At 36.3% G+C, this 15,248-nt stretch overlaps 1 protein-coding gene across 1 annotated transcript; it reads left to right on the top strand.

Moving 5' to 3' along the window:
- Positions 1–558: 558 nt before the first annotated feature.
- Positions 559–15,247, top strand: LOC135649467 (uncharacterized). Its single transcript, XM_065167843.1, has 12 exons — positions 559–879; positions 1,027–1,145; positions 1,230–1,336; positions 1,484–1,571; positions 5,544–6,588; positions 6,703–6,757; positions 6,850–6,931; positions 7,088–7,168; positions 7,984–8,088; positions 8,163–8,212; positions 14,507–14,660; positions 15,092–15,247. Exons 1-12 carry the CDS (start codon positions 750–752, stop codon positions 15,158–15,160), a joined length of 2,085 nt encoding a protein of 694 aa, XP_065023915.1. The 5' UTR covers positions 559–749; the 3' UTR covers positions 15,161–15,247.
- Position 15,248: the final 1 nt, after the last annotated feature.

Here is a 15,248-nt window from a genome sequence, read left to right as displayed (position 1 = left end):
TTTTTTCTCATAATTTAACAACGGGACCGGACCGGTTCCAGAACCGGTTCGGATGAATTGATTGAGCAGTAACGTTTTGATGATTCGGATATTCGCATGTCGAATTTTGATTGGAGTAGCCACCACCGTAATGCGACAATAAATAGAGCCTCTTCTCCGGTCGACGACTAACAATTCTGGAAGCTGCAAAAAAAAAGGGCACAAACTCGCAACGTATGCTTAACAGCGAAGAGAAGCAAGGATCTTCTGCAAGCATGCCTCTAATTGCCATTGTCAAAGTCGCATCTTGAGCGTACCATGTACGCTTTCCTGCTTGTGTTTCTCCTATGAGCCGTCCGATTGGAATTGGGTAGCAAGGATTTTTAATATCCTCCGATGTTGCATGCCACGCCCACACCACCCTTCGCTTTCGTCAATGATTCGACGGTTGGATGACAGCCGTCGGTCGCAACGCGTCACGAACTTCCGGCATCCGACGGCCACAATCGCGTCGGCCAGATGCGAGCTGCAAAATTCCCCTTCTATAATTAATTACCTCTCCCTGCAGCTCCGAGATAGAGGAAAAAGAAGTGGGAGAAAGAGAGAGAGAGAGAGAGAGAGAGGGGGGGGTTCGGGTTTCCATTTTTAATTCCTCCGAGCTGTTGTTACTTCTTGTTGTTTCGATCCCTCTCCGCTGTACGGTTTAGTTGGTGGAGAGGAAGGGCTAGGGATTCGGCCGGTGATACGAGGAGGAAATCGAGGCGGTGGTGATGGAGGCGGAGGAGCAGCGGAAGGGGGCGGAGGAGATCCTTTACAAGACCAAGGTCGTCCAGTTTCTCGGCCGCGCCACTCCAATCGTGCTCCAGAACGACAACGGCCCCTGTCCTCTCCTCGCAATCTGTAAGCCCTTTCCCCTCCCCCTCCGGTTCCTCCGCAAGCGATCGAATGCGGCGTTGCTTTGACTTTCTTGGAAGTTTCTTGTCTGATTGACCTAATTTGATGGTTCTTGGGATGTTTGATCCGGGTATGTTTTCTTGCTGTTTGTAGGTAATGTTTTGCTGCTGAGGAATAATCTCAGTTTGAGCTTGGAGGCGTCGGAGGTCTCGCTGCAGAAGTTGCTCTCTCTTGTCGCTGAAAGATTGATCGATTCCAACAGCAACGTGCAGGTTTGTATCTTCCATTTTCAGCTACAAGAATCTTGGTTTGTAGTCAAGTCTTGGTGTAACTATTCTTTTGATTCTTGCATTCAGGACAAGGATGATGGCTATGTCACCAATCAGCGGCAGAACATTTCTGATGCAATTGACCTATTGCCTCGTCTTGCGACCGGGATCGATGTAAATCTGCATTTTAGGAAGTGCGTTCCCATGTTGCCCTCAGTTTTGGTTCTTACTGACCATATGAAATTGTAACCCTTGTGTTTTTATCTGTATTATTTTTTTATGAAAAATTATGATGTCAAATTTATGAAATCACATGTTACTAGTTGCGTTTGATTATGTAGGATTAATGATTTTGAGTTTACCCGGGAATGCGCCATATTTGATCTCCTAGATATTGGTCTGTATCATGGCTGGATTGTTGATCCCCAGGTAACCTTCCATGCCACTCTGGTCCATGTTGGTATTTTGTTGTTTGCTGTGAGTTATTTGCTTACCTATTTCTTTTTGCTATACACCTAAAAAACTATGGTTCCTTTCTGCTTGACATAATGGTTTGATGACATTCGTTTTCAGAAAAATATATGCTAGAAAAAATGCTATGCTTAAAATGTTTAATATCCTCACCTGATGGCTTTTTTCATTATCTGTTGTGTTCATCTGCATTTTGAATGTCATCCATAGAATAGCTTATTCGCAATTTAGTGCTATGTTATTCTGACTCATGTCATGATAGTGTAACAATATCATGTTCTCACATTATGAATAAACCATTTCAAATCCCTATAAGTTGATGATTGACAAATTTTGAAGTAGATATGATTTTTTTTGTTTTGATTAATTACTCATGCAGGACCATCTTTCCTTAGATATTCTGAATTACTGTGCATAACATTTTCTTATTCTTGTCTCATTTCAGTTATTCTTGTTATTTGATATCATACTGAATCTATTATCATATATTCTCTTTTTTCATGCTTTGCAGTGCAAGTCTCTTTTTCAAGTAAACATGTTAATACTTTTTTTTTCTTTAGATTCAATATCCATTAAGTACAGGTTGGTCAAATTTTTGGTAGTTCATGTATGTTTGACACAGAAAAGTACGTGTATCAAATGCTTCATATTATCGATTTTGCCCGATGGATATGGTGTTGAGTAACACAAACGTCTGAGAGGTGCTTTCTTGGTGCAACAGATACATCGTAACAGGAAACCCCATCATTGTTGTTGATTCAGGATGTGGAGGAATACCCATCATCATCGTACCTTCTTGTTATATTGAATCCTAATATCAGACTATAAGTTTGCTTATTTCTTATTCAATTAAAATTGTAAAAATAAAAACTACCTAGTGGAGTGTTCGGTAAATGGAAAATTTTGATTTGATCTGCTTAAAGTCGATGTTAACAAGTTTTGATCTTTTTGTAAGCTCATTTCAACGTAAATCAAATTAAATTGCTTGAAATATAGAAGAGCACATCATCAGGTTTAATTTTAATTACGAAATCACCAGATGGTCTTTGGGAAGAAAGGATAACTATATTAAAGATACTACTGTATCGGATTCTGAGTTCAGAAACAGTGTCATGTGCATCATTTTTGTTTGTGCTTGGGCTATGCTGAGTGCATGCCTTTGCATTTGTTATTTTGGTTTGCTACCATGATGTGTGGAAGTGGAGTGCATGCCTTTGCATTAGAATCTTGAACATTTAACTTCTGGTGAGCTTTTCATGCGCCATAAATGTAATTTCATTCCATCTTCCTGTTGAAAACTGATGATAAATGCAAGAGGCATATTACTGGTGATGGTTGAAGGTTATCTTTGTTTACTATTCCAGATTTTTCTGTAAGCATACTGCCAAATATTCTTGATTCACTTCTCATTTCTCATACTTTGCTTTTTATTGCATTTTCTTTTGTGTTGTTGACTTTACAGTCTCCATTTTTGTATGTTTGGATTTCTGCTTCATAGATTTGACAATACCAGGCGAAGAAAAAATAAGTCTTTCTGGCTCATTGATTCTCTGGGTATCCTTGAAGGAGCCGTTAGTTTACTAAGCAGTTAACATAAGTAATTTTGAAATTTTATTTTGAAAAATGTTTTATGAATGTGTAGATCTAAGTGCTATTTATCAGTGAACTGGTGTACATTTTTTTGTACATTTTCTGGATGCGCATGCTAGTAGACATTATCTTTGATTGATATATCCAGAGATCTTGGTTCTATTCCCTTTTTTTTATTTTTTTAAATTAAGACCTTGAATTGCAAGCTTTAAAATGAATTGTATTGCAGTTCAAAGTTCTACAGCTCATGAGAGATGTACTTGACTTGCTTTTGCTTTGATTTTGTGTACATGCTGGAGAGTTATCTGATTAAGTAGATACAGTGCCTCCTGTTCTTTATCAAAAGTTCATTTTTGGTAAAATTAAGACCAGTATCAGGCATTAATTCATGTTTGTAGAAAATGATTTTCTCAAGTTCAACTTCTTAATATTTGTTTATAGCATGTCTGATGTGCATTAAGAAAGTTACATTAGGGATATTCCTTGTGTGACCAAGCACATGGCATACATGGAATAACCAAGTTATGTGGCTGTTTGTTTACATGAAGAACAAGCATGATGTCTATGCTACTCTTGAACCGAAAAAATCTATATAAAAAATATAAGAGAACTTGGTAAAACTTTCTTATTTTTTTGGAGGGGAGAAACATACAAGGACAATCTCTATTCCTATGCTGCTACATTCTAATTGTTGTGGTTCTCATAGTTTTGGTCTATATACAGTTCTTTGCCTGTTCTAAATTCTTGACTAATCCTTTGAATTTACTTCCCTGTTTCTGATCTCTTACATTCGAAGATAAGTTGATTTACATTTTTGTTAAAAATACCTAAGTAATATCAACTTTTGGGAGATCGAAAGATCTTGGACCTTACTTCTCAAGTGCTTCTTTTTGTTCCTGCATACCAAATGTGATTGTTCTCTTTATTATTCTTCTTCTTTTGTTTATCAGGCCTCTTCCAGTGTACATAGCGTAGATTGTGTATTAATCATGTTCTTTTCTATTATTTATGGTTTGGTTACTCACTTTATTTGTGGGATGCATCATGCCTAATATGGGCCATTATCTATCAATGGGTACCTTTTATTTAAAGAATCACTTCTTTTCATACTTCTTGTTACTTGCATCTTTATCATCAAGGATGAAAACAGATACAATATGGAACAAGTAGTCAAAAAAACACAAATTTTTAGTCACTTCTAATGAGCAGATATGAATATACTGGTTTGTGTATTTGATATACACTAGATGTTGACACTATTTGTTCAAAATGAAATCCTAATCAAATATGACATGTGGCATATATAGAATTCTGGATGGGGTGGATGTAGATACAAATTGGATGTGATGGCTAGAAATACGAACCAAATCAATAATGATAGCACAATGATGGATATTTGATGTGATCAATTAAGACAAAAGATTGGAGGTATACTAAACATAGGAATCTGATATTTCTATATATTTTTAATGTTGTTAAACTGGTTATAGAGATTTTTTAGAGACACCACTTTAATAAAAATATAAGCTGCTCACAAGTTCTTATGTCAAATCAAAAGTTGTAGAGGATTCCAAACTGTTTGTGGTTGAGCATGAGAAGTAAAACATATATTGGACAGTGGTCAAAATAGAATCCACATTAACCTTTTTTTCCAATAAAAGGTAAATATTTTACTTAACTACATGCATACATCCTAAGCCCCTCTTGTTGGAGCATAACAAAAACTGCAGATAGGAGCGATAGACAATTCAAGATCCTGTTCCAATGATTGGATGGCAAAATTAGCAAGCCTAGCAACAGTGTTACCTTCTAAAGATAGGAGAGATTGTGTATTCTACAAAAAGTTCAATTTAATATCTGTAACAATGCTTAGAATATGTCAAGAAGGGTCTTTGTTCTCCAAGATTTCTGTGGTTGTTACATGTCCTCTTAATATAAGCCATTATTCCTCTTACTTACACTTAAGCTTGCAATGCTTCAGCATTGATATTCACTACATTGTTTCTTGTGCCTGTTCTTTTATATTGAATCTATGGTGCTATTCAACTTTGATCGTTTTTTGTTTCGTTGAGTTTATAATTTTTATATTTTTCATATTCATCCCTTTTTTCTTTGCACTTGAATTTTTTTAATTTAAAAACTTTCACCCTATATTCGAGCACTTGCCCTATTAATTCTATACCTCTTTTGTTCAAATAAATCGACCCTTATTTTTGGTATTTAGTTGTCAATATTTGGGCTCTAAGTTGAGCGTACAGTTGTTATGCTGACTAGTTTAGCCTTTGTTAGTATAGATGAATCGCTAGCAAAGGCATTTAACTTATCTATGCTGTATCTCAGGACACTGATACTGCAGCTGCAATTGGGTCAAAGTCGTACAATACTCTAGTTGCTGAGCTTGTTGCTTTTGAAACAAAAAGATCTGAAGGAGATAGTAGGGGTGAAGAAGAAGAAGATTGTGTTGATTTTGCTGCAGCTACAACTGCTACCTTAGGAGTTCCCTCACCAAACCTTTCAAGAGGTAGATCATTTGATGATCATCAGGTTCCAGTCCTTGACGATCAAAGAAAAGGGAAAGGTGATATCCAAGAAGAAGAGGAGCTGATGAGGGTCTTAAATCTCTCAAGGGATGAAGTTTCAAATCCTGTTAGTGCTTCTGTATCATCTGTTGGTGGTTTGAGTGATTCATCTCTTGGTTTAGATGCAAATGATAAGAGATCTTGTGCTGGAAATTGTGCTGATACTTTTGGGGAACAAGCCAGAGATGATTGTAACAAAAGCAACCACTCAGATTCCTTTGCATTGCAAGAATGCAATGCATCTGCTGATTGCAAGGGTGTTGTGTTTGCAGAAGATGGTTCTGTGCTTTCCAATGTTGTTGCTGGGAACGATACGTGTCAGACAGGCCATGAAGGATCTGTAATTTATGATATATCTAATAAATCAGAGGAAATTGATATGGTAATGCCCAACCAGGCCACAAATTTCCAGTCTCCTGATAATGGTGGTTCAGACAGGTATTGCAGTTACAAGGACCTGATGATTGTTTCAGCAAATGATGAGTCTATCTCAAAAGCTTGCTCTGGAGATTGCAACTCTCAAATTCATGAAAATTCCACTGATATTTTAAACAAAGCTTCACCATACAATTTGCAATCCTCAAATGGAATTGAAGAGCTTTCAAATGTTTCTGAGGTTGTCACTTCATGTCCTGGGGGTGAGCCGATATATGAAGGAGAAGAATGTATCCTTGAATCTGGACTAACTATCTATGCAGATCGGGAACCAGTCTATGAAGGTGAGATGGTTCTTGCTGAACAGGCTGAACAAACAGAAGAGAATAGGCACCTTGCAAATACAAGTGATGAGGTTGCTCACAAGCATTGTAAGACAATTTCTGGGCCTTATTGAAAGCTTCTTGTTTAGTATTGGGGGTTCTTATGACTCCTTTAATGCTGACAAAAAATCCTTGAAAATTATCTGTTGTATTTGTTTCTAGGGCAACTTATAAAGAATTTTCTGGAACATAATGCAAGCCAATTGACAATTTACGGGTGAAGTGTCATCGCTTTCTAATGTGCATGTTATTTTCTTATGCAATGAAAATGTGATTGGAGTTTATATTGTTCAAAGACTGTTTTTGCAGGCTGTTCTGTTTGCAAGAAGGCCTTAAGGAGAGAGAACTCTGTGTTTTCTTCCGAAATAATCATTTCAGCACTATGTTCAAGGTAAAATGATAAAGTGGATCATGTATGTCTGCTCTTTAATTTCTTTGATTTGTATTGATTATGTACATTTTACTTGTAACAGGATAAGATTGTGAAATTCTTATTTATTTAATCCATACTGAGGGATCTCTTACAAATTTTGTACTTGTTGTGTAGTTCAATGGTGATCTGTATCTATTGGCTACTGATCAAGGTTATATGAACCAGCCAGATTTGGTTTGGGAAAAGCTGAATGAGGTATGCTCTATTTGATGTTTGGTTGATGCGTGCTTACCAATGATTTTAATTTTGAATAATACCACCCGTATCGGGCGGTACGTACCGGTCCACCAATAGACTGGTATACGGACCGACCGCTATCGGGCGGTACCGTTGATTGGGGTTGTTTCCGTCCTGTTATCGTCCTAAATCGGGTGGTGACCGAGGGAGAAAAAGAAGAGGGAGAAGGGTGGTATTAACTGAGGGAAGAAAGAGAAGGAAGAAGAGGAGAATCTGGAGATCGGCGCCGTTCTCCCTCCTCGTTTGTCGGCGACTTCACCTCATTCGTGTAGGGAGAAGAATCCTCGACATTGTGGGAAGAAGAGAGGCAACGTCGTGGGCAGAAAAGAGGCGACGTCATTGAGGTGACATTGCAGAAAATGATTTTTTTTACTTTTATATATATATATATATATATATATATATATATAACGAGGCGTCGGTTTTCTACCCACGTGGGGAGAAGAAACCTTAGTTTCTTCTCCCCACGGACCAAAAGGGCGATGAGGCAATCAGCCTTTTTTTTTTTTCTACTTATATATATACCGAGCGGGATATCGAAATGTACTACTCAGTATACAGTACTGTACCATACCGAACGAATCTCAAAACTCCAATACGGTACAAAATTTCAATCCTTGGTGCTTACAGCTTCCTTTTTCTTCTTTGATGTAGTGTGCTTTGCTCATTAATATTACCTTAGCTTAACAAATTTTGAATTGAAGTATTTTGCCTGAATTCATTATGGTCTTTACAATGGTTTTTTGTTGATTTCTTCTGTTTGTATCCTTAAGGTCAATGGGGACACAGTTTTCATGACTGGTAATTTTATGGAATTTAAGGCTGACAATCAAGTCCGTGACTCGTGGAATGAACAAAGTGCTATGACGAGTACAGCTGTATGTATTAGCACTGTCAGTAGATCAAAATCTTTGAATATATATATCTGATTAATTGTTTTCTCAATTTGCAGGATTATCTAGCAGCACTTGAGAGCACAGGTCCCTCGAGTTCGGCTTTTAAGTATGTATTTGTACTTTTAAATTTAGTTTTGTTTGGAAATACATCTGTTAGATGTCTGTAGTAGCATATGTTTGATTATAAGTTGCATGAGGAAATTGAACTGGTTTCCTTTTGAAATTTTACTAGGTGATGCTTTATGTATTTGTAGAAAAGTATTGAAGTCTAAGATCCAATACAGATCAATATTAGTTAATTTAATTAGGGTATCATTTTCTACCATTTGCTAATATTGGGTATAACTGTAATTCGAACTCTTTTTATTCCTATAGGTATTGAAGTCCGTATTAGTCATATGACATGATCTTGGTTGTCTGAAGGGGCAACATTTATTGAATTGTTAGAAACATGAAGCTAGCTTTGATTCCTTTATTTTAAGTTTGGTTTAATTACTAGGATTAGTAAATTTGTATTAGTACTCTAGGTTTATTCTTTTATATGGCTTATGGCCTACATAAGCAGAGGAGTGAGGTCATCACTAGAGAAAAATTGATATGAAGTTTTAAGTAGTTATAATGTTTATGCTTTAGTTTTCTTTATTGTAGAAATCTTGTAGGGATAACTATGCTACACCTTTATGGATAGATACTTTTTTAGTTAGAGTTTTACAACCTATGAGATGCTCAATTCTTTCTTGGCTCACATGTGCTTTTTAAGTTGTATCATTTAAACCAGCAGAGGTCATCCTTTCCATTGGCCACCTATCATCTGGAACAAGGAGTTGGTTTTAATGGCAATATCTTAACCACTGGTCAGATTAGTATGGTACCAGCATACCGTCTGATTTGGAAGTAAAATAAAATTTAAAATAAAAATATGATGAAATTCAGTAAAACAGGAAAAGAGAAAGGGGGAAGGAACATGCCTTTTGATTATTGTCTTCTTCCTCTTAGCTTTTTCCTCCATTCCTTGCTTTCCTCGTTGGTGCTGTCTTTGAACAAGTGAGAAGAGACCTGGCCCTAGCCTCCCGCATCTCACTCTCTTCCTCATCTCCACTCCACATGTTATCGGTGTTGTCTCAACCTGTTTCTCCTATGAAGAATCACAACTTGTTATATTAGAGTTTTGACAGGTTTTGTTTAAATTAAAGAAGGTTTAGATCATTATTTGTAAGTGCTACATCATGATATCAGTCTGTTATATAATTCAGGATCAGTTCAGCTGCCTATCTTTGCTTTATCTGAAGATACTGATCAGAATCACCTGGTTTACAACCTGGTCTCTGATCAGACTAGTACATACCACATGGTATTTCTTGTATCTCTTGCGATTAGAATACTTGGTCTGGAGAACAAGTGTTCCATCTGTTTAGAATTATTCATACTTACAATCGAGGAGGTAAGTAAATTTAGAATTTGGAGCAATTGCATCTTGCAGAATAAGTCCCAATAAGTGCTTATTCTATAAGCTTCTTCTGCAATTTCTTGATTGTGCATCCCTCCTGAGCACTTCATGATCAACCACAATGTTCACAATTTCAAGGTACACTGCCTTCACCAGCTACTGGAAATGGTTTTGGAGTAGATACTATTGTCACCAGCTGTGGAGCATGCTATGTTCTGCAGCTTAGCAATCACTTATTGTGATCATATATAGTAAGATCATGGGAAACTGAACTCATGAAGTTCAGGAAAGATCATTACAAGATCATTTAAAAATAACTAATCTCTAACTACTTTATGTCTTGTGATTTACTGTGTATGCTTCGATCTTTATGTGAAGACAAGAATTGAGTTGAAGCCTGCTGATTGCAAATTTTAACAAATAGAAGTTTATTGATATAAATTTAAATGGCAATCAAGGATAACCTAGAAACTAAAGCATATAGTTCTCAACTAAACCTGGATCACAACCTTATTACATTACTTGCAAATGGATAGATTTATCACAAGAGACCTTAGTGACTCAAGGGAGGAACAATGTCTTCCTACCATCAATCTGTCTGAACAAGAAGCTGAGACCAATGACAACAAATAGCATTTATGAAGAAAGTAGTATACAATAATTCTTGCTCCTTTCATTGCTTCATGTTCAAATGTCATCTCTCCAAAGTTGCTAATCCTTCAAAATATCCTCACAATTGTGACATGATGTCACTGTAATTGCTCTTATTGACACTTGAAGAGTTATCATGTTTTCAACCATCAAAATGGGTTGTTAGCAGATATAAGCAAAAGAAACACACAAACTTTTTTAAAAGATTAAAATAACAAATGATTGAAGGGGAAGCAAGAAATGCCTCTTAAGGAGGGCTTTTACTCCATCTAGATTTATTTTTATTCACCCTGACATGCTTAAATAGCATCTGGAATACCCCCTAGGGATTTTGTGTTTCTTTTCGGTCTCTAAGACTACACCTAACATACCTAGTCTTCGTTACATCCACTGTAGTGATTTCAACACTAAGTTGGTTAAGTGAATAAAGGTTATCTCACAAGTGTAGAAATTATAATTTTCCATATTTATTGTATTTAATTATCTATTATTATTATTTTTGGGAATGTTATAGTCTGTTTTGTGCATGGTTGCTTATTCAGAAGTACTTCTTTCAAAGTTGTTAGGAAGCGTGAAACTTTTAGGCAGGGATTAAAATTTCGTATCGTATCGGTGTACTGAGCTTTGCTTGGTATGGTATGATACGATATACCAAGTAGTACATCTAGAAAAAAATATAAAAATCAATTCTAGTATCGAGCGATATTAAATATATAAAATTAATATATAAAAAGATATAAAAATGAAAAATCAATATATAAAGATATAAAGAAAATATGACATACTGAGCAGTCGCCTTATCGTCGTCGCCTCGTCCTTCTTTTCCTCGTCGCCTCGTGTGCGACCTTCGATGTCTAAGAGGTCGGGAGAAGAAAGACGATATCGGAAGATTCTCCGTGTGGAAGTAGTGGACGAAGGAGACTATTTGGAGATGAAGGCCGGGGTCTTCGCCATCTTCCTCGCGGCTGCCTCTTCCGTTGCTCTCGTTGTTACCTCCCTTGATCCCCGCCAGCTCCCCCTCCAAAGAGGTACGACTCTCCTCGTCGTTACCTCCTAGATCGGGATCGTCGAGGGAGGGGGACGTCGAATCGGGATTGAGAAAGGGCGTGGAAGACAAGTTCACACCGAGGTTCGATGGGCTCAGGTTCATCGAGACGTTGGTGACGGCGCATCGTTGACTTTGAGGTACTCTTTCTCAATGCTTCTCCCTCTTTCTTGATGCTTCTCTCTTCTTCAAATGCCCTCTTCTTCCTCGCCTCCCCTTGCTGCAGCTAGGCTAATACCACCCGATAGTGGGCGGTCTGCGTGCTAGTCAGCTAGCGGACCGGTACGTACCGCCTGTATCGGACGATACGGAACGGTATTAAAAATCCTACTTTTAGGTCCCATTTGGTATGAAATTTTGATATTTATCAAAAGTTCCAATAAGTGTCCAAATTCTAAGTAGCAATTTCTTAATAGGAAATTTTAAGCAGTTGAGAATCCCAGAATTGCCTATGATACCATTGGATAATGAATCCCAGAATTTGTATGGTGGGATATAGAGAGTGTTTAGTTTAAGATATCAAATTGCTAATGGACTTGGGAACTTAAATCATGGGATTTGGAGAATAGTGTTTGAATGATGAGATTTTGATGGTGGGATTTTGAGGGTGTGTGGCTAATATATCAAAGTTTCACTGGAAATCTCTATGGAACTCCTACACTAACTGAGACCATGGTAACTTCAAGGGTATCTATGTCAAAATTGCATATTTATATCATATAACTGTGCATTTTAACTGTGAATATCTTTTTTGGTTTATTCTGATGATGTTATTCATTTGTGATGGATGGTCGTATACTCGCATTTACACATCTCTTTTTTATTCTGATTTGTAGGATTTGGTTGACTTGTATGAGCAGATTTTACTGTCAAAAAGAAACAACTTATTTTAGGCTTTTGAGTTTTATACTATTGACAAACTTAAACCATTAAATATATATGGAGTTGATGGTAGTAGCCATTATATATAAATATATATGGTAGTTGATTCACAAGAATTTCATGACATTTTTCAGTGATAACGAGTGTAGGGGGAACTTCTTACTAAGATACTAGGGCAAAGCTTTAGTTTTATGTTTTGTTATATTGGCAAAGCAATTTTTAAAAATAAAGCAATTACATCTGATCAATTTCTTGTAGCCATGATTTGAAGATTTTATGGAATAATATAATTAGTAAGACAACAATTCTATATGTTAGAATTCTTTACTCATGTACCTTTTCCTTTTAATATGGTTTCACATCAATGGTTATGTTTCTCAAGTTCATATTAAAAACAAGGGTTAAGGTTCATTTAAGCTCCTATGTTTTTAATCATGGATCACTTAAGTTCTTATGGTTTACTTGTGTCTAAAATAACTACATTTTAAAAAGCGTAGCATATAAGCCCTTCCCGTCAAGTCTGAGTTAATAAAAGTTAGTTTGCTTATATGGCTTGCTGACTAACAATAAATCATTAATATAATGATTCGTGTAATTTAAGTTTAAAAAAGAGTTAAAGTCCATTTTAACTCCTGTGGTTTTGACCATGGATCACTTAAACCCTTATGATTTATTCGTGTTTAAAATAATCCTTATATTTTCAAAAGCATACCATATAAGCCTCTCTTGTTAAGTCTGAGTTAACGAACGTTAGGGTTTGCTTACGTAACATGTTGACTCATAATAAAATCATTAATATAATGATATATGTAATTTAAGCTTAAAAAAAATTAAGACTACCATCAAAGGCGGGAGGAGGCGCTATCGTGGAAGCGACCACCATCTTGAGCTCGTCCTCTTCCTCGATAAGATGGACCTTAATCCTTTTTTAAACTTAAATTACATGTGTCATTATATTAATGATTTATTGTGAGTTAGTATACCACGGAAGCAGATTTTAACGTTTGTTAACTCAAACTTAACGGGAATGGCTTATATGTTATGTTATTGAAAATATATGGGTTATTTTAGATACGAGTAAATCATAAGGGCTTAAGTGATTCATGGCCAAAATCACAAGAGCTAAAATGGATCTTAATTTTTTTAAAAACTTAAATTAAACATATCATTATATTAATAGTTTATTGTGAGTCAGTATGCCACGTAAGCAGACTTTAACGTATGTTAACTCAGACTTGACGGGAGGGACTTATATGTTATGTTTTTTAAAATGTAAGGGTTATTTTAGACACGAGTAAATCATAAGAGCTTAAGTGGTCCATGACCAAAACCACACAGGTTAAAATGGACCTTGACCCTAAAAACAATAGCATAAGTTTTATATTCTCTTTCAACCTAGCCTGTTTGTCTCTCATGTTTACATGAACTACAGTATGCTCAAAGGCTTAAAGTTTATTCACATAAATTAGAAAATTATTTGAAGCAACCTATAGTCGCTGAGAGCTCGGAAGTAATATTAGAAATTTCGAGGACCTGTTACTTAAAGAAGATATTGAATTCTAGGTTTCTGGATGTAACATAACCACATTTTGCAAATCGAGCTGATATTGATGTTGGAATTATTAGCACTAAATGTAACACCTGCATGATTTCATTCCACAAATGTCTTAAAATGTTTGTCATTGTGTTAAAGTCATGGATCAACCACTTAAATGCTTTTAACAAACGATTGAAGTGCTTTAGGCATGGTTTAGTGTTGTATACCTCTGTTTCATATTTCATACGAGACATTGCTCATCAGTGCTTATCTTACATTCCATTACTGTGCCAGTGGCATACATGATATGAAGTGATATATTATTTAAAATGATATATTATCTAATATTGGCTTCAGTTGAAACTAGTGAACCACACCGAAATCTGTCATGAGTGGACTGGACACACCTGAAATTATGAAAATCCTGAAAATTGGTGAAACTAATCTTAAACTGATAAGTTTTTTGGCAGAGTTGCTTTAGATCAGCTGGAAGTGGCTGAAACTCCAAGATTATCAAATTTCTTGTTGGCCTTAATGAGATGAGTATCAAATAAAAACTTAAAATTAGATGAGTAACAAGTCCCGACAACAACTAAATGTCTTGTGACCATACCGGACTAGTTAACAAACTAACTATATAACTTTTTCCGATCAACTCAGGTGGATGACTTGTAATCAGTTCATGGTCTTAAAGCTGGGTGACCCTTGTTAGTGTTGATTATTGGTACTGCAATCTTAATTTCTTCATGGTTTTTAATTGAATGAAATGACAATCCAACTGGCTGTATTATTTCTTTTCTGTTTACACTAATCCTTTATTTATGCATGACCTTGGCAGTTCTGATTTGCAACTGGCAATAGCACTTCAACAGCAGGAGTTTGAACAGCAGCAACATCAGCAGCAGCAGCAGCAGCAGCAGCAGCAACAACAACAACAACATTCTCAACAGTCATCTATTGGTGGTCGTTCGAGGCTTGTCACTGGTCCTCAGGTTTGTGCTTTTCAACCTCATATCGTAGTTTCTTTCACTTGATTATGTTCCAAACTGCATTCAGCTTTTAATATTTGGTAAAGGTTGGTGCTACCTGCTATTTGGATTTTATTCTTTTAGTGTTAGTAGGACAATTTGCACTTGGGGATTAAAAATGGTAAATTACTTTACCCATCAGTAGTAGTCTCACGTTGGAAGTGTGTTATGAGATTATTGTCACCATCTCCAAAGTCCCCGGGTTCAGGAACTATTCTTGGTTGTGTCGTACTGCTTTGGGTCAAGTTGCGTCGTTCTCTCATATTTGGGTAAAGCTGAGTGTCATTTGTTTTAACTGCCCCACATGTAATATGTTTTTTTATGCTTCTGCTTTTGAAGTATTTGGTTGACTAGTATATTTAGATTAATTAAAAGGGGTTTGCAAAATTCCACAGGTCTCCAGAAACGCTGGCGCTGCACAGAAAAGCGACTCAAAAACCAAAGAGAAATGCATTGTCATGTGACATGTAATTTGTACCGTTTTTAAAGTTTTGGTGTAAATATGGACATTGTTTGCAATAAGTCCTAAAAAGTCTAAATACATTTTTTTCT

This window comes from Musa acuminata, chromosome BXJ3-9 (assembly GCF_036884655.1).
Source record: "Musa acuminata AAA Group cultivar baxijiao chromosome BXJ3-9, Cavendish_Baxijiao_AAA, whole genome shotgun sequence".
NCBI lineage: Eukaryota > Viridiplantae > Streptophyta > Magnoliopsida > Zingiberales > Musaceae > Musa > Musa acuminata.
Note: the sequence above shows the minus strand (reverse complement) of the source record. Positions and strands in the feature narration are given on the sequence as shown.

Coding starts and splice junctions, on each gene's coding strand:
- LOC135649467 (XM_065167843.1), top strand. CDS start 750: ATGGAGGCGGAGGAGCAGCGGAAGGGGGCGGAGGAGATCCTTTACAAG. Junction 880..1,026: donor CTGTCCTCTCCTCGCAATCT/GTAAGCCCTTTC, acceptor TGCTGTTTGTAG/GTAATGTTTTGCTGCTGAGG. Junction 1,146..1,229: donor ATTCCAACAGCAACGTGCAG/GTTTGTATCTTC, acceptor TCTTGCATTCAG/GACAAGGATGATGGCTATGT.